Source organism: Mastomys coucha, unplaced genomic scaffold (assembly GCF_008632895.1).
Source record: "Mastomys coucha isolate ucsf_1 unplaced genomic scaffold, UCSF_Mcou_1 pScaffold4, whole genome shotgun sequence".
Classification (NCBI taxonomy): domain Eukaryota; kingdom Metazoa; phylum Chordata; class Mammalia; order Rodentia; family Muridae; genus Mastomys; species Mastomys coucha.
In genome coordinates this window covers 13,601,159-13,620,563 of record NW_022196910.1, presented here as the reverse complement: position 1 = coordinate 13,620,563, position 19,405 = coordinate 13,601,159, and the positions used below count along the sequence as shown (strand labels likewise).

The 19,405-nt window shown below is 44.9% G+C and overlaps 1 protein-coding gene across 3 annotated transcripts in view; it reads right to left on the bottom strand.

The window, feature by feature from the left end:
- Nucleotides 1-499: 499 nt before the first annotated feature.
- Slc41a2 (solute carrier family 41 member 2) overlaps nucleotides 500-19,405 on the bottom strand; it is a 110,355-nt gene continuing 91,449 nt past the window's right edge. For all 3 annotated transcript variants that reach the window (XM_031349260.1, XM_031349261.1, XM_031349262.1), the window contains exon 11: nucleotides 500-3,428. In XM_031349260.1, the coding sequence (XP_031205120.1) occupies nucleotides 3,243-3,428 (186 nt within the window). In that variant the 3' untranslated portion in view covers nucleotides 500-3,242. The remainder of the gene's footprint in view (nucleotides 3,429-19,405) is intronic.

Here is a 19,405-nt window from a genome sequence, read left to right as displayed (position 1 = left end):
TTTGTCAAAGCCGAATCCCGTGCCCACCTGGCCAGAATCCCGTGTCCCGCGGAACAAGGGGCCCCCGCAAGAAACCCCAGTCCGTGGTAGTAGAACTGATGGGGGACAGGTAACTGTCCCCAGGACAAGTGGTGACAGTTGTCAGCAGTATATGCAGCTGCCTGCTACTGAAGGCATTTGATGTAAGGGAAGGGGAGAGAGGGGAGACAGAGTCAGAGACAGAGAAGAGCAGGAGATAGAACATGAGCTATGTTTAGTCAGAGCCAGGTTCTGTCTGGGAGGGATTGATGGACCCAGCGCTCTGTGTGGGATGGCAATGGAAGGAAGGCAGGAGCTCTCACAGTGGAGCAGTGGCCTGCAGGAGGGGCTGTCATCAGAGCCCAATTACCATGTTTCATGAACACATGCCACCTGGACCCTTCTGGGAAATTTCCAAACATGGTACCTGGTCTGTAGCTGACAGAGTAATTAAGAAAGAAACCACAATGGCACAAGGAAATGCTTCTCAAATTTTATTTTGATTTGGGTTTACAGCAATCCCAAGATGCCAGAGCCCACGATTAGTGGCACAAATATACTTCAGACACAGGGAAGGTAGGTACACCCACCACTGACAGACTTTTAAAAGATGCATTTGGCTACATAATGGACAATCTCTGATGTGATGCTTTCTGACGGCTCCATAAGACACTCCCTCATGTGTTTCTATCTTATTAGCTTCTAAGAAACTTTGGAAATTTCAAAATAAGTGGATGGTCAAGAATTAAAAAAATATGATCTTTTTTGGCTGCGAGTATAATGTGCCTGGTAAATTAGTGGAAAAACAGTTTTGGAAAGCAGGGTCCTGTGTGGTATAAAAATACTGTTCATTTACCTAAGACCGATAATAAATTTTATGGGTAAGTAAAACTTACATACTTACACAGAAACTTTAAAAGATCTGTAATTAACTGCATGTCCCTTCCCAATGCATTTAGTCCAAGTCTACTTCTGTCCATTACATGTGTCTCAAACATTTTTGCTGTCCTGAGACTCAGCCTCCCGTTGTCCTGCCTGAACAGTAGATCTAGGAAGAGGATTGGCTCTCGGAGGCCTTAAGAAGTGAGGCATTGTTCTTCAGTCTAAAAGTCTTCATTATAAGATAAAAAATATTTTGTAAGGTAAATGCTCCTTTACAGTCTCTCTGACCTTAGGAACAGGAAGAGTTCGCAGTTGGTCCACATCAGGAAGAAGCTTCCCTGCTGGCAATCTAACAGACTAGTGACACTTGATTGGGCTTTCTCAGGTCACTAGGTGGACACTTTGCACGTCTGGGGGTGGGACACACATGTGTCTGACAAGATCTATGGGTCCAGAAGAGTCTGCCCACTGCATAGCTGTGAAATCTTACAAATGTCACTGCTCTGCATGTCCATGGCCCCCTCGATGAAACACAGACAGGAGTCTCCACTCCACCCACCTGCAAGGCGCGGCTGTCAGCACCACATGCTGTAACTCGTGCATCTTCGTGTGCCTGTTGGTCAGGCTAACACTGGGGCCTACTCTGCATGGTTTTTGTGAGTTAAAGAAAATGAATCCCAGGAGGCTAAGACAGGTGGGTCTGAAGTTTAAGCCTAGCCTGGGCAAGACTGTCTCAAAAACAAAACAAAACAAAACAAAACAAAAACCCAAAAAAACCATCAAAACAAACAAAACAAAAGAATGTACAGCCAAATGCAAAACCCAAATTCACAAATGCTTTTATAATAAAATGAAAGGTAGTATTCATTATTTTTTTAAAAAATAAAATAATCTTTGCAACTAAATATTTATCCATTAACTTAAACTTTATGCTTATTTTGTCAGAATGTTCACTCCTTGACACTAACTCTCCAAAGGAGAGATCCCATAATTCATTCAGTTCTATGCCTTAAAAGTTTGATTATAAGGCAGGAGAATTGAACGAAGTTTAAAAATAAGCAAAAATATACAACTCTAAACCACAGCCTCTATAAAGACTTAGTAAGAATACTTCCTCAGTATATTTACAAGCTACCTGCTAGTTATACACCAGCACAATCTCAACATGACAGTCAATGTCATGTGGATTACATCCCCTCAGCAGTTTAAATTATTAAATATTTAATGGCCTTGAACGATTGCACGGCAATTTTAAGTGCGTACTACTGAGTAGCCAGGGGTTAGGTGCTCATGACATTGGCCAAAGTTTCAGAAGGACATCTGAGGAATATAGCCACATATATGAGGCAGTTCCTGTAGATGAAGCCAATGGATGCTGAGGTAAGTTGCCAACTTGGGACATCTGAGAGACAGGGCACCTTAAAGGGCAACAGGACCACCTGTGCCTCCCAGATCTTAGGTCTGCATTATATTAAATGGTACTTATTTTTGAAAAAGAAATTACTTTGTCTCTGTCTTTCTGTGGTCTGTCCCTTATGCATGTGCACACACACACACATGCCATCTCCGATCCACAAACACAGCTCCTCTCATCTTCTGCTTTAATCACGGTTTTCTAAATTGGATCAACATTTCTCAACACAGGATGAGCGAGATGGCTCAGTGCTTTTAGCATTAGGAGGAGGGAACCAAAGCAAGAAGACTGCAAGCTGAAGGCCTGCAGGGGCAACACAGCAGGAAAAAATCTACTCAAAGGGTTGAGAACTTGCAGAGCAGAGACGAACATGGGCACTGGGCAGTTTTAGGCATGGGTAAAAGTGAGCTGGTTGTTAGGTTCGGGATGAGTCTTGTGAGTTAAGTGACTGGTAACCTTAGCTCCCAGGGAGGAAGGCCTAATGAACACTTAGGGACACTAAGCTGGTCCCGGTCACGTCACAGCACTCTGTAGTGTGACACAACTGTAAGACAAAGAAGGCTAAAGCTCCCTTGCCTCTAACTGTGCATTATAACTTAATAACAAAGTCTATTTCTGCTAGGCCTGTGGTTTCAAAATTAACTCATTGTAAACATCCTATATTCTTTCCTAATTAACTTTAGAGTGTGAGCTTGTATCTATGTCTGTGTCAAATTATTTATTCTACAAAAAGCAGCACAAATACCGTTCATTGTGGTTTCGGCACAAATTCCTTAAAAAGTACATTAAGGCCATTTTATGGAGTCAGGGTGAACTGCAGACTACCCTGGCATAAGTCACAGGACAGATGGAGAGCTTTGGGGAGGGGCAGCAATGGCTAGCCCTGTGTCCTCCCCCTGGGTGACCCCAGGACAGCTTGTAGGTACCATTAGTCTCCAACGTCTCCATCTCGGTCTCCAATAAGCCAGAGAAAATGGAAGCTTAAGGCCAGCAGAGCAGTCCCAAGCAGATCGCCCAGTGCCGTCAGGTATGGGATGGAGAAACTGTCCGGGTCCTTGCCTTTCCTCCAGAAGCGGTGGACCATCCAGTCAGCGATCCACAGCAGAGTGAACACCTGCAAGAGAGGACCAGAGGTGATGGTTGCTGCCTGTGTCTCCCGGCCCTTGAACTGCTTGTTTCTGGAAGGAACAGCATATGTCCAGGTTAAGAGCCACACTTGAAAAGAGGCAGCTAATTAATGGGAACACACCCTTTATAACAAACATCACATGGACTCCGGGGATGCTCAACGCGTCCCACTTTTCACAAGCTGCGCCTTCTATCGCCTCACTGCTGATAAACGTACCTAGCACCAATCTCTGCCTTGTGTTATAATTGGCCAAGTGCTGTCACTCTGGCTCTGACACCTTTACCAGAAAAACAGAGTGGTTGTCCGCATCAACGGTAAGCTCCAAGGGGCACTTATTGGATACCCTGGACTTCTGTCAGAGACATCACACACCAAGTTCTGCTGCCCCGTGGGTGAGGCCAGTGCTTCCTTCCTGTTTCTCTAGCAAAGGCTGCCTTGCGATCATAGAGAACTAATTCCGACTATCTGTTTTGGGTGTGTAGGAAGCAGAGAACTTCTGCGTTGTAGAATTAAGAATCTGGCTTGTGATCCCAGCTTGTGGGACACTGAGAGGATTGATTGCCATGAGCTCAAAACCAGCCTGAGCCACAAAGTGAGTTCAAGGCCTGCTCTATGAAGATCGTCTGAAAACCAAAAGGTCTGGATTTGATTCGCAATTTGTTCTTTGGGAAAGTTTCTTATGAATCTGGGTTGTCTATTGCTTATTTGAAGGAAAAAACAAACAAACAAACAAACAAACAGAGCCTTAAAAACTCAAAGTAGCAAAGTGCCAGCAACCTGGACCAGTAGCCCAGCAGTCCTGACTCAGAGCCCCACAAGCTTTAGAGCCTGCTCCTGGAGCTGGTTGGTCTAAGGGCAAAGCCTCTGCTGCACAGAAGGCATTAACCTCATAGATCCTCCAAACCTGGAAAATTTACTGTAACAGCCCCTGCTGGATGACCAAAGGCCTGGTCCACCAGAAGCTTTGGGTCAGTGTGTGGCTCACTTGTTGGGAGAGCCCCCCCTTTGGCATCCTGTAGTCTTGGGATCACAGGCTGTGGTAGCTACTACCCAGAGTCCATCTGTGCTGGCCCCAAAGGAATCAGGAAAGTGTCCTCCCCAGCCCAGCAATTTAACAGCTACTCGGTGGGACCCACAGAGCTGCCCTTTGTTTCCAAGCCCTTCAAAGCCTGTGCTCATCTGGCCCAGGCCACCATGACAGCCAAACCACAGCTGCAGGCATCTCTACAGAAACCTGGGGGTTCCAGGGAAGATCTCCTTGTAGAAATCCTTGGCTACAGAGGATGGCCAAGTCGGTCATCAATGGGAGAAGAGGACCTTGGCCCTGTGAAGGTTCTATGCCCCAGTGTAGGGGAATGCCAGGGCCAGGAAGTGGAAGAGGGTGAGGTGGTGAACAGGGGAAGGAGGGAGGGAACAGGGGATTGTTTTAGCTTTTGTTTTTATTTTATTTTATTTTCTTCTTTTCTTTTCTTTTTCTTTTTTCTTTTGGAGGGGAACCTGGGAAAGGAGATATTGTAAATAAAGAAAACATCTAATAAAAAAAAAAAAAAAAAGAAATCCTTGGCTACTGGGGTTGTTCCTTGGTCTCACCTGTACTTGGCCTGAGGGACCTAAAGATCATCCTCTCCACATTCTGTGGTCACCAAGGCAGCAGCAGCTGCTGCCACCAAAGTGCCACTGCAGCGAGACTGTGGAACCTGAAGAGGCCTCTGGACATTTGCCTCTACCACAAGGTTGTATAGTTCCTTCAGGCTGCAGTCTAGACTGCGAAAGTGCTCACAGCCATGCAGGCATCAGTGAGGGGGAGAAAATGCATGAAGGTGTGCTGTGGGGGTCTCTGGAACCAAGCCCAAGTGCCCAAGCTGACTGTCATCCCCATCTAAACACAAACATCCTTTCCTATGGAAGGTCCCTCATGAGGTCAGGATTGACAAACACACACACCAGCCACCAACCAACCCAAGGCAAATGAGCAGAACCTGAGGAAACTCATCACGGTGCAAGAAATAGTTATGAGAACCTAGCATGAAAATGCGTATTACAAAATTCACTAGAAGAACACATAAACAGAAGAGGAATCTTGGCATAACAGAAAGTTACTAAATCATAAAGAGAAATCATATAAAGTGAGCAGTGTACAATGAGCAAAACAATAGAAAGTGGCTCACAATTATTAATAGTGACCTTGAGTCTACACAGATTAAACTCAATCAAGATAAAAACATGGACTAAATGGTTAAAAATGAAAGTCAGAGACCACGACCTGCTGTCTATAAGAAGGCTCCCTTCAGTGATGATGCCCATCATAGAAAGGGAGAGGCTGGGAAGCAGAAATCACATACAAATGGACCAACACAAGACAGGAGCAGCTGTCCTCAGCAGACACCGCAGAGCTTAGACTACATAATGCAATGAGACAAAGAATGCCATTATGAAAGGAAGAAAGGTCTGACTCAACAGGAAGACACAGAGACTGCAAATATGCATATACTCAACATGTGACCCCCAAAATACATAAAGCAAATGTTAGATGTAAGGGAGAGACTCTAACCAGTAACAATGGGAACACTGACATTCTGTCCTCAGTGGACAGGGCATCCAGAAAGGAAACCAGCAGACACCAGCGTTTAAGCAGAGACCAAATGCTCAACCACACGTATACACAGTGTCACTCAACAGCGGCACCACGTGCTCTGCTCACCAGCGCATACCTCTCCAAAGACACATCACAGAGTCCACAATGAAACTATATTGAATATATATTAGAATATATATATTCTCAGATGACAATGGAATACAGCTACAGGTCAACAGGTGAATTCTGGTCTCACACACATACAAAAAAACAAGGAACATCTAGATGACCAATGGGGGTCTGAAGAAATTAAAAGGGAAAGTTTTAAAACTGTAGCACACAATGGAAAGACATCTGTTGGCCGAGTGATCCATGTGGACAGAAGTATAAACAAGCTTTGGAGAGAATAGGGCTAGCTCATTCTGTGATTCCACTGTAACACGCTGAGTGTGTTTGTGTGATTCTGAAGTTATGTGTGATACACGTATGATTTACTAATTCCTGGTATGATGTAACATGGGTGAGAGTCCAGCCTAGAACCCAGCTTCTTCAGCTGTGTCTCAACCCCACATGGGTTAGACAACTAAATATGGAGACCTCAAAAGACCTGGCAACAGAAAAAGGCTTCTGAACAGACAATAACCGGAAACTAATTCAAATCAAATGCATAAGGACTTTGGGGCGTTTCTGTGTTCCATTACGTGTCAGGTGGTGTCACTGCAGCCTGGATTCTGCACATAAGACATGTACACTGTGCACTGTGCAGGCAGTCCCTCCCTACAATGCTAGTGAATGTTGCTTCAAACACTTCAGCTCAAATTTGAGACTGTTGTATAACATGGTTGTTGTGTGTGACTTTTCCTATTTCATGTGCAGTTCTCTGCTCTTATAGAAACACAATGTTGTTTTTTCTTTTTCTTTTTCTTTTTTTTTTTTGAAACACAATGTTTTAATCATGGAAATAAAGACAATCTTTCCCTACTGCCATTCCTCAACATTAAGTGCCAAGTTATCTTTACGCTGTACTATTTTAACTTTTGACTTTAAAAATAACTGTTTTGAGTTGCACACTTGAGTTTCCTCTGTGTGTGTGTGTGTGTGTGTGTGTGTGTGTGTGTGTGTGCGTCCTGAATTTTAGTTTGGGATTAGGGCAGAATTTCTGAGAAGAGCCTAAGCCTACTCCTTCCATTTTGTACTATATATTCAAAGAGGTATTTTGGCATTGATGTTTACTAAACCAAAGTACTGATCAATTCTGGGAAATGTTGAAGACACTATATCCTGCAAACCAAACAGTGAGCCTAGATTTCATCTCTTACACATGACCAAGCATGTCCATGTCACTGGTATGAGATGTGAACTGGCATTTTGATAAGATTTGTTATTGTGTATGCGTGTGCATATTCATGCATGTTATGGGAGGTGGCACATGCCACTGTGCACATGGAGGTCACAGCTTTGGGGGGCTGATTGTCTTCTTCCACCTTTACGAGGGTCCTGGGGATCAAACTTGGGTTGTCAGGTTTCAAGAGAAGCTCCTTTACCTGCTGGCCCTTTCACCTATAACTAATGGTAAAAAAGTTTTAAGTTTATCAAATAATTGTTTTAAAATAAATTTTGTTATGATCTATTAATCCATAAATGTACTATGCAATTATACATTTGTTTTATAGAGCCATGGTCACATAACAATTTCTTAGGAGAAAGAGGTCATAAACGGAAAATGTTTATGAAGCCCTGATCCCAAACAGGTTGATGACACCTCATGATGTCATCAACCTGTCACCTACAGCTGTAAATAAAGTTTTATCAGAACACAACTCCACTCAGTCTCTATTTCCTGTCGAGTCTACTTCTGAATCCTTGTGTCTTATTACTCCTAAGATTCACCTGGAAAAACTGAATCAGAGAGATTTAAATAGCTGTGCAGTTGTCCCGGGGAGGCAACCCACAGAGCTTTAAGGATTTAGTACCTTGAAATCTGGCAATTTATAAAAAAAGGGTGTGGACCTATCTAGAAGAACACAGGAAAAAAAGAAAATGGCTGCTCCTAGTATGCAGGAGGCTGAGGCAAGAGAACCGTGAGTTCAAGGCCAGCCTGGACTATATGGAAAGACTCTGTCTCAAATGCTACCACCTCTCAAAAAAAAAAAAAAAAATGGGGCTGGGAAATAGAAACTGCCAGTTTTACCCTACACCTCAACAAAAATTATAGGTTAAATATATATTAAAAGAAAACCTCTTAAGAGAATATCTGATCTTGATTTGGGGGGTGAATTTATAAATGAAACATGTATTAATGAATAATGTAAGTTGCAGTGAATACTTCTGCAGTTCAATAAATGAAAATCCCACCTCAGCTTGTGAAATATCCCTACCTTGTATTCATTTGATGAAGAGCTAGCGTTCAGAATATTCTGAGAGACTGAGAATTCCTACAGTTCACAAGAAGAATCCACCAAGAGAGAAAAGAAACGCAAGAGTCAAGAAACAAGCTTCTTGAGCTCACTAACAAGGCACACAAATCATTTTGGCTTCTCCCACGAGATGAGCATGAAATGCAATAGGGTGTTTTAATCTGTGTATCCCATCCCATGCTCATGTCAGGAAAAAATAAAATGTAAACTGTAATAATAGCAAACATCATCTCTTAGATGGTCTGTAATGGGACCACATGGGATCCAAAGAGGTACACCACACACCAGCATATGTATCTCTCAGACCGTACTTATAATACAATATGGCTACTATCCCTCACTGGCACAGGAGAACACTAAACACACAGAGTATAAGAAAACAGCTCAAGATTGCCAGCTCAGAGCATTAGTGCTGGGAACTGCGGGGCTACTATTGGCCATACTCAAGGAAGCCCCGGGCCACACATCACCAGCTGAGTGTAAAAAGTCTACAACACAAAAGAAGATGAATTTTTATCAAATACTAGGAGAAAGACAGGCATGGAAGATGTCCAGCGAGCAGAAGGAGAAATCAAGATATGAAAACCACTGCCAAGGTGGTCGGGGAAGTCCTCAAAGAGAAAACACTGAAAGAAGAAAATAAAAAGAATAGGAGTGGGAGGAGCAGCAAGAAGAGTGGGAGGAGCAGCAGCAGGAGGAGAAGCAGGAGTGGAGGAGGAGCAGGAGGAGGAGCAGGAGTGGAAGGAGGAGTGGAGGAGGAGCAGGAGGAGCGGGAGCAGGAGAAGCAGCAGAAGGAGTGGGAGGAAGAGGAGCGGGAGCAGGAAGAGGAGTGGGAGGAGCAGGAGGAGGAGTGAGAGGAGGAGCAGGAGGATCGGGAGCAGGAGAGCAGCAGGAAGAGGGAGAAATTAGAAGGCAAGGGAAAATCTATAGAGAAAAAGAGGAAGAGATAAAAGCCAGAAGAACAAAGCTGTCCGCAGCAGGGGCACAGGGCACTCATTGGAGCGAGTGCTCAGGTGGTTAAGGAGACGGCCCCCTGCGGAGCACTTGTCTTCCAAGCATGAAGGCCTAAGTTCCATCCAGAACCCATGTTAAAGGCCAAGTGTGGTAGTCCACGCTCAGCATCGCAGCACTGGGGAGCAAAACAGGAAGAATCCTGGAGCCCAGAATCTATGTGGCCAGAGAGAGACCAAGTTTCAAAACAAAGGAGTGGGGGTCAGGCAGGAGAAAGACATCCAAGGTGGTCCTCAGGCCTCCACACATATGAACACATACATGCATCCACACAAACATGAATACATACATATAAACACATAAAACAAGAAAATGTAATAAAAATTTTATGTGTGACCCTGATTTATTTTGTGTGTGTGTGTGTGTGTGTGTGTGTGTGTGTGTGTGTGTGCCATGGCACATGTATAGGGGTCAGAGGACAAGTTGGTTCCCAGGATCACAGTGCCAGGTTGCCAGGCTTGTGTGGCAAGCATATTTAGAGCAAGGGTGACAGCAAGACAGACTTTCCTGGGTGCCAGCTCTTCAGGGAGTGTTTTAGTTTGTTGTATCAGTTCTACTGGACAGAAGAATGCTTAAGAGGCTTTAATTAATGTACATAATAAGAACAATCTTTAAAAATGAGTGTAATAGAAATTGAGAGTAGCCAGGCAGTGGTGGCGCACGTCTTTGATCCCAGCACTCAGGAGGCAGAAACAGGTAGATCTCTCAGTTGAAGGCCAGCCTGGCCTATTGAGTGAGTTCCAAGATACCCGGGGCCATGCAGAGAAAGTCTGTCTTGAAAAATGCACCAAAAAAAAAAAAAAAAAAAAAAGGAGGGTATTAATAGTTGTTTTATGTTTATCAAAAGGTTTTTTTCTGGTACAAAAACAAACACCCAGCTTACAGGTCGAGTTAGGCTCAGATTCACACAGACATAAAGCCCAAGTTCCCCCAGTCCTGCTCTCAACAGAGAGGAACCTTCCACCAGTCATGGAAGTGGACACTGGCTTACTCTCCTAGAGGACAACCGTCAGTATGTATCATATGCAGGTCCCATGCAGAGGACAACTGTCTGTATGTGTCATATGCAGGTCCCATGCAGAGAACAATCATCTGTACATGTCATATGCAGATCCCATGCAGAGGACAACTGTCTGTTTGTGTCATATGCAGATCCCATGCAGTGGACAATCATCTGTATGTGTCATGTGCAGATCCCATGAAGAAACAATGATTTGCTCTCTTCTCATTCCCTGAAGCACCAGGATAGAAGGAGAAATTTTTCATGGCTAAGGACCAAGGGCTCTTCTGTTCTCAGATCCTTGGGTGTCCCCAAGATCCAAGAGCAAAATCTTGGGGTTCTTATGGAAAGCCAGAGAAAGTCTTCTCGGCGTGTACTAGGTGGGAAGCAACACCTCTCACCACATCATTCATGTTCTGAAACTTGACCTGAAGGAGAAGGGTGGTGCTAAGTCTTAGGCCAGACACATGAACAGGAGACAGAGCATACCATGAACGACAAAGGACAGGCCTGTATGACAGTGTGTCAAAAGCCTAAGGTTGAAGGTAAATGGCTGCATCTCTCCAAAGCACAACATTTCAGTACAGCTCCCAAAGATTAAAAATATGACGGTACTAATACATCAGCACAAACAAAGCAAGGGTAGATGAGAGGTCAGGGTGCCAACAGCACCAGAGTGGAATGGAGTTGGGGTAGGAGTGGTATGGGTGGCACTTACACGTGTGCTTTTATTTATCATTCTGAAGAAATATCTGCTTCAGGTAACTTCAGGGTTGCTGAAGCTAAGCAGCAGATATGTGGTTAGCTACAGGCGCTGAGGTGGTGGGACCCCACTGGCTGAAGAGGCACCCATCCTAGAAGAGGTAGTGCGCATGCCTTGTAGACTCTTGGATGTTCCAAGCACTATGTGAAGACAAACAGTATTGTGGCAGAGGCTCCGCAGTAGTAACTGCTGCTGCCCTCAGAGGATGTCCCCAAGTCTTCATTGCCCTAACCTCTAAAATGAGCAACTGTTATCAACCTCACAGGGCTGGCTGCAGCACTGAACTCGAGACCATCTAAGGCTGCCCCAGTGCCGAGTTCACAGTTAAGTGCTCCAAAGCCTACACCGCTGGCACCAGCAGTTCGGAGTCTGAATCGGAACAGAAGTGTGGGCACCCGTTTCTAATACAGGGGGAGCGCTGTGACATTCCCTCCAGGCCTCAGCTCTTTAGAATGACTGGATTTGCCTTTGCAGTGTGTTCTAGCTGTAAACTACAAAGGGGGGAGCCTCTGTCACACAAACGTGGCGACCTCTTCTCCGTGCTTTCTCTTCCAGATTCTTATTCCATTTGCTCTGTACAACAGGCCACAGAATCAAGTCAGCTTTTTACATGATCTCTTTTTAAAGATGTTATAATGACTTTAAACAGGTTTACATTGTTAAAACTTCTATTATTTTCAGGTAGGCAAACTGTATTAGTGCTTTCTCGGATCTCTGGGTGCAGATTACAAAAGTCATGGTGACTATCACAGCCTTCTTAATGCAATATGTTCTGCCTCAAAATTAAATCATTCATTAAGGAACAAATGTTTTCCACAGCAGATACCAAGCCAAGGGTACACTATGTTTTAACATCGCCTGCTCTTTATGAAATATGCATAACTCCTCTGGGTAAATATGCCTTCTAAAAGGCAACTCTGTAGCCCTGGCTAATTATGCAAGTTATAAATGCACTGCTTAGAATTTAAATAAATATGTGAGCACAAGAATATATATTTGCTTTGGCCGCTCTTGCCTTTCTCGCCGGCTCCTCCTTTGAGCTCCGATCAGCGTTCGCATGCATAGCATTCCTTTAGAGCTGTGGTTGCCAACCTTGCAGCCTCATACACTGTGTGAAGATGGGTGATTGCTTCGGGGGAGGAATGCTCAGCAATATGACACAGATAAACCTCAGAAGTAGAAATGAGGACAGTCCTTCCTAACTCGGAGCTTTGCAAAGGTTGAATTCATGCCCTCTGAATTGCAACCTGAGTCTCCAGGCTGAAAACCGCCCACTCAATAAGACATTTAAATACTAGAGACCATTTAGTATTTAACTCAGGATTATCAGGGGCAGGAATTCAGTCTCCTCTGATATTTAGATAAAATGTCTTTCTGATCTGACCTGTCTTGATGAGGTTTTGTGTGAGTGGCCCTGGGGTGTGACTGGCTTTGTTCTTGAGGACTATGGTGGGCATTGTTATCTTTATCTGCAGTCAGGAAGCTTGGATGGAGAAAGGAAAGGCTATATGGCTTGTCTGATCAGACAACCATAGAGAATAAAGTCCAACTGAGGCTGTGGAACTCCAGAGCCTGCACTGCTCCCCCCCATTCCAGCCAGATCTGTTGAACAGAGACTGAAGGCAGCCCGGAAAAGAAAGGTTTCTGCCTATAGATTAATACACAGCACAGTCAGATCCAAGCCTTAAACAGCCAGACACCCCTCCCAAATGGGCAACATGAGACTTGACATTTTAGAAGTATTACAAGCAACTCATTCACTGAGAACAACTTCAAATGCTTACCAACTTTTGGAAAACAATGTCTTTTCGTTGTTGTTTTATTTTTGAGACAGGGTCTTTTTGTGGAGCCTTGGCTGTCCTGGAACTACACCTCTATAGACCAGGCAGGCTTTGAACTCATAGAGATCCTCCTGCCTCTGCCTCTTAAGTGCTGAGATTAAAGGCATGCGCTGCCACCATCTAGCTAAAACAATGTTATTTAAAAACACCACTGAGCTGGCAGGAAATCTCAGAGGTCTCTGAGAGAGCGGGACACAGCCTGTGGAGGCTGCTGGTCCCTAAGGTATCTACAAGACCCAGAGGTCTCAGACAGGCTGGGTCACTGGACACAAACCATACCCAGCCGTTTGACAGAAGCATGCAGCGGAGACCAGAAAGTAAAAACAAACACCTTCCCCGGGAGTGGTGTCTGATAGAAAATGCAAAGACTAAAAGGAACCACCTGTGTAAGGTGTAAATGTATCCTCAGGGAAAGGTGGGAAATTGGTCTGACTACACACAGAGGAAAAAGGACTATCCCTCAGAAAATTCCTTAACTGCAAGTGAGGACCTGAGTCCAGCATCAGATGGCCATGTGGCCTTGAATATCTTCAGGCGGTCCCTGCAGTGCTGCTCTGGCATATGCAGTGGCAAAAAGGTGAAAGGTGAGGGCCTTGTGACCCCCACACATGCATAGTGGCACCCAGGCACTCTCGATGATTTACTTATATGGTGGATGGAGAGGACTCTTGCAAGTAAGTTCTCTGACACACACACACACACACACACACACACACACACGCATATGTATGCACACCATATAAATATATAAGTAAATGTAATTTTTAAAATTAAAGCTGGGATAGATTGTGATTTCTAGTATTTTGCAGATTTCTCTCTCTCTTTCTTTCTTTCTTTCTTTTTTTCTTTCTCTTCCTTCCTTCCTCTTTTTCCTTTTGGTTTTTTGAGACAGGGTTTCTCTGGGTAACTGTCTTGGCTGTCCCTGAACTCCCTGTGTAGACCATGCTGGCCTTGAACTCACAGAGACCCTGCCATTACCTCCCAAGTGCTGGGATTAAATGTGTGCATCATCATCACCAGCCGTTCAACTCTGCTCTTGTCCTCCTGATCTCCTAAGGAGAGAAAAACCATGCGAAGGATGCTTCCTGACCTCCCAAGCAGCTGCAGACAGTTTAGACTGCCAGGCTGCACTCCTGTAAGACTCTGGAGGTGGATGGGGAAGAAGCTTTTGCTGTGTTCAGTGCTGTCCAGCCTGGAACAGGCCTGAGTTCTGAAGAGCTGACCAGACTCTACATTCCTCCTCCAACCACCAAGTGCAAGCCCTGGGAACAGCCCCTATGACTGTAGTTTGGGCCTGAAAGCCGAGGCAGCTCCCTTCCATTCCACTGACTCCCCCTGCTCCCATCTGCTAAGGTGTAACAAAGGTTTCCAATATCCCCCCTCCCATCTCAGACACTGGTGTGAGCATCAGTCAGACAAAGGTAGTAACAGGTCACGCCTGCATCCCTGTGAAGGTAGGCAAAGGTCAAAAGTCAACAAGCCAGCCAGGTGAGCACACGCGAAGCATTTAAACACACCTGGCCTTTGTTTATAGACCATGCAGACATTTTCCTAAGTTAAACAACCTAGGAAAACACCATTATACTCTCCATTGTTTGTTTAGTTTCAACAGGGGAGTGCACAAAGTCCTGAGTGCAATAACAGTCTACAAGCCAGGCATGGTGGTCCACACCTGGTGTCCCTCAACCCCCACACTTCTGAGGAGGAAGCGGGAGGATCAAGGGTTCAGGGTCACAGTCAGCTATGCAGGCCAGCCTGGGCGGCCTGAAACCACACCTCGAAACAATGACACAATCTTCAACATGACCGTTCTGTACAGATCTTTTAATGTCAGTATATAGTTTCTTTTTTGTATTATGTTTATACTTAAAAAAAACATTACTGTTTTTTAAAGCATACTATTAATGTTATTAAATACAGCATGCTATTAAAATATGCATGCATTTTGGAAAGAGGAAACGGTGACATTTTCTTTCCTATAGCTACACTTTACTGTGTGCCTTTAAAACTTGATTTGTGGGGCTAGGAACATAGCCCAATGGGACAGCATGACTTACTGCACTGGAGGCCTAGAGCTCGAATCCCTAGCACAAAGAGATAAAAAAGGAAACACCTTATTTTGAAAGGTAACCCATAATATTAAAAATTTCTCAGGGAGTCTATGAAGACCCACAATTATATACCTCAGGTCCAATAGTCACAGGTCAGAAATCCGCTAAAGGCTTAGAGAGAGAGAGAGAGAGAGAGACAGACAGACAGACAGACAGAGAGAGAGAGAGAGAGACAGAGAGACAGAGACAGACAGACAGACAGACAGACAGAGACAGAGACAGAGACAGAGACAGAGACAGAGACACAGATGGCTCAGTAGTTAAGAGCACAGGATGCTCTTCCAGGGGACCCAGGTTCAAATCCCAGCACCCACATGGCAGCTCACAAGTGGCAGTAACTCTAGTAAAAGAGTATCTGCTGCCCTCTTCTGGCCTTTGAGGGTACTGCATGAACATGATGCATAGACATGTAGGCAAATACACATGTGAAATAGAAAAATAAAAAGAAAAATTAAAAAGTAAAGAAATTATCTAATATTCACACAGTGATCTAACAGTGAAACACATCTCTCAGAAACAACTACAGAGAAAAGTCCTAAGAATATACTCAGTGTGGTTCCATTCAGAACACACCAGACAGAGAGAGATCCAGATACACAGCCCAGCATGAGGAGAAGCACAGCCAAGAGGCTACGCAATACGGTAATACAAGGGAGCCGGGATCATAGCTAATAAAGAAAAATATAGGTGTAATGATACATCGTGACCCATCCCTGTGACCCCATGTGCTGGAAGCTGAGGCAGGAGGATTACAGCATGCAACTTGGGATACATGGGCAGGGGCTATCTCAGAAACAACACAGCGGCAGTAACACCGTTAAGAACATTTTTTTTTTTTTTTTTTGACACGAGGCGGGAAAGCTGAAAAGAAGCCTGGTTTGTTTTTTTGGTTTTTTGTTTTGTTTTGTTTTGTTTTTTAGTAGCGTGGGAAGAGCACAAAGGATGGAACTGAAGATAACCCAGAAATCGGAAATGAGAACACTGCTCCTGGGTACACTGAAGGCATCAGCAGCTGGAGGGAAGCAGAGACTAGTTGTCTGGACAAGAGGAAGAGACACTAATTAATCTAGTTAGCATTCTGCAAACGGTAATGAGGCACTGGGGACAGCTCTGAGAAGTTGGTGGCTGGGAAAGCCCGGGGGCATCCGGATTGCATCTTGAGGCGGCTCAGACACATGTCCCAGGGTCTGTAGATCTAACTGCTCATCTGAATGCCAGGGGCCTGGGCAGGAGCTATGATGCCAGATGCAACTACATTTGACTTGGCTACTGAAATATTTAAGATGGAACAACGACATGCTTCCACACTAGCGAACTTCGACCTACCTGAGGAGTGTATGAGAAAGAACACTGAGTCCTGTCTGAATTTAAGATCAAGATGAACCTCCAAAGTCTTAGAGAGGAGGTGCATAGATAAGCTAAGCAAAAGAGCATTAGGGACATCAATACATGAGCCCTGTCACACGGCTCGGATGTTAAAACCTCTGCATTGAGGTAATGCCTTAGTCATGGTACAAGGCTTTACTGTCCTTGTGGAGCATGCGCCTGTAATGTCAGGAAACTTCGGTTTGTTTAACGTGTGCATTTCTTGTCTTCAAAGCTCTGTCACTGCTTTGTGAGAAGAGCCCTGCCAATACTAGATATACTCAGTCTATCTTTAAAAAATGTGATTACTTATGACTAACATGTAGGACACACTAGTAAGATGTCTGGAGAATTCTGAGAATAAGACACGGCTTTCAGTAAAATTAGAATCTCCATGACTAAATACTCATTTTGCAAGTATGTATTGGCTGAGCTTGCAATGATGAATAAGCACAGTCCCTGGAAAGAGCCTGAACTACCTCCGTATCCCCCTCCATCCCCCTTTCTATCCTCTCTCTCCATCCCTCCTCTCCATCCCCTCTTCTCCATTCCCGACTCTGTCCACTGGCCACACCCCCCCAAGCCATCTATCCACTGTAAAAGTAGAGGGGACCTTGGCAGCACTGGTCAGACCTAACCCACAATAGGGATGGCCTATTAACTGAGGTTTTGTGTGACTGCACAAAGCAGATAGTCCCAGGCAAGGCCACTGACACGAAGTTCTATGTTGTCTTCCTCTGTGCTCTCATCCCTATAAATCCCACATCCTGAACACTCTAGGTTCTGGCCTCGGCCTCAGACTCAAGGCCTTCAGTTCCAGCCAGGAAGCAGGGTAATCTTTCTATGGAGTTCTGTGTTGACCAAGGCTCTCCTCCTCCAGCTCCCTGACAGCCAAGCCTCCCCGGGCCAGGGCCTAGTGCTGAGGCATGAAGGCATCAAGCCTCAGGAAGAGCCGAACAGTTTGAAGCTGTCAACAACAACAACAACAAACTGGCTCCTTACTTCTGCAAACATACTAATTAAAACAGTTCAGGCCCTAAAGATATGATTTAATTTCCTTAACCCAAATACTTACAGCTGATAAATAATTAAAGATACTAAAGTGGGAGCTGGAAAGATTGATCAGCAGTTAAGAGCATCTCTTCCAGAGGACCCCGGTTCAATTCCCAGCACTGTCTGTAACTCCAGTCCCGTGGCTTCTGACACTCTCACACAGACGTACATGCAGGCAAAACACCAATGAACGTAAAATAAAAATAAACAATTAATGATAGTAAGTGTCTTTGGACTTTTTTTTTTTTTTTGGTTTTTTTTGAGATGGACTTCGTTTTTAACAGCCAAAAGCACCGCTAACAGTTCAGGCTAAACAGAATTTCTAAACTACGGGGAAGCAGTCTGGCTGCCTCTGGAACACAGAGATCTACTAGTGAAGAGGCTTCACAGCCTTCTGTAAAATATATCTGATTATTATTTTTTGTCTCACAGCCACTTAATGTTTCCTGTTCAGTGTCTCCAATGCTTTTGTCTGGATACTGTCCCAGCAGATGTTCCTACAAATTATTCAACAACAAGGGAAGAAAACAAAGAAGAAAGGCTGTTACTAACACTCTCACTGGAAGCTCTTCACAAACCGCATGTCAAGGAGGGGGTGGTTGTCTGCAGGATTCTCCGTGGTGAGGACCAGAGGTGGGAAGTGAGACAAACCATGCCCACACTCCTAGGAGAAGACTGGCCTGTTCTCAGACACAGGAGCTTCTAGACTGCTTTCCACTCCTCGGCAACAAACGACTGGCCCCTCTGAGCGCTTTCTGGAAGCTACCAACCATCGGAAGTCCGAGCTTCTAAAGTAGCCAGCTAGGAACTAATTCTTTCTAGGAATCACACAGTGAGAGATAACTAGACAGTGACACCCATCATCAAATTTCCACAGGTGACATCCAGCCGCTCAGGCTGGTCCCTGAAGCTGATTCTCTAGCATGCTACCCTAAGCGGAATAGACCACTCTACCAGCCTGTCACTATGTGGTAAGAGGTGTCTTTTTAGCTCCGATACTGAGTGCCTGCTCCCTCGTCCTTTGAAACCATTGCTTTAATAGACAAGGTCTCTCTGTAGCCCAGATGGCCCAGAACTCTTGAAACTCCCCCTGCCTTAGATTCCCAAGTGCAGGATTACCATTGAGCACCCTGTACCCAGCTGCTCTCTGCTTTGTAACACTGCGCTTTGGCACAGCTGAGGTGTGTGTGTGTGTGTGTGTGTGTGTGTGTGTGTGTGTGTGTGTGTATGTGTGGTATGTGGTACTATGTGCTGTATGTGTGACTTTCCTCTAAGTTAAATGTGGAATTCCAGCTATATTCAGAGTACAGACAGTTAAGACCCTGAGCAGAACATCTGGGGAATGCTTTGGTTCTGCTTCGTTTTTACAGGGCCTGACAAGACTGAGAGGGACCCTGCCCCAGTGCCTCCCCACCCTGGGATCCAAAGTGCTGCTCCTTCAGAAGATGCAGTCATGTGACTTTCTGTGGCATCCCAGGCACACCCACTTAAAGCTGTACTGAGAAACAGGAACTGAGGAAAGCACCTGGATATGCAGATCTTTCTCCTTAGCTACCAGACAGCAGCATACTATCGACACATACCAACACCACAAGACCATGTGTACCACATACCAACAGCCACAAGACCATGTGTACCACATACCAACAGCTACGAGACCACGTGTACCACATACCAACAGCCACGAGACCATGTGTACCACATACCAACAGCCATGAGACCATGTGTACCACATACCAACAGCCAAGAGACCATGTATACCACATACCAACAGCCACGAGACCATGTGTACCACATACCAACGGCCACAAGACCATGTGTACCAC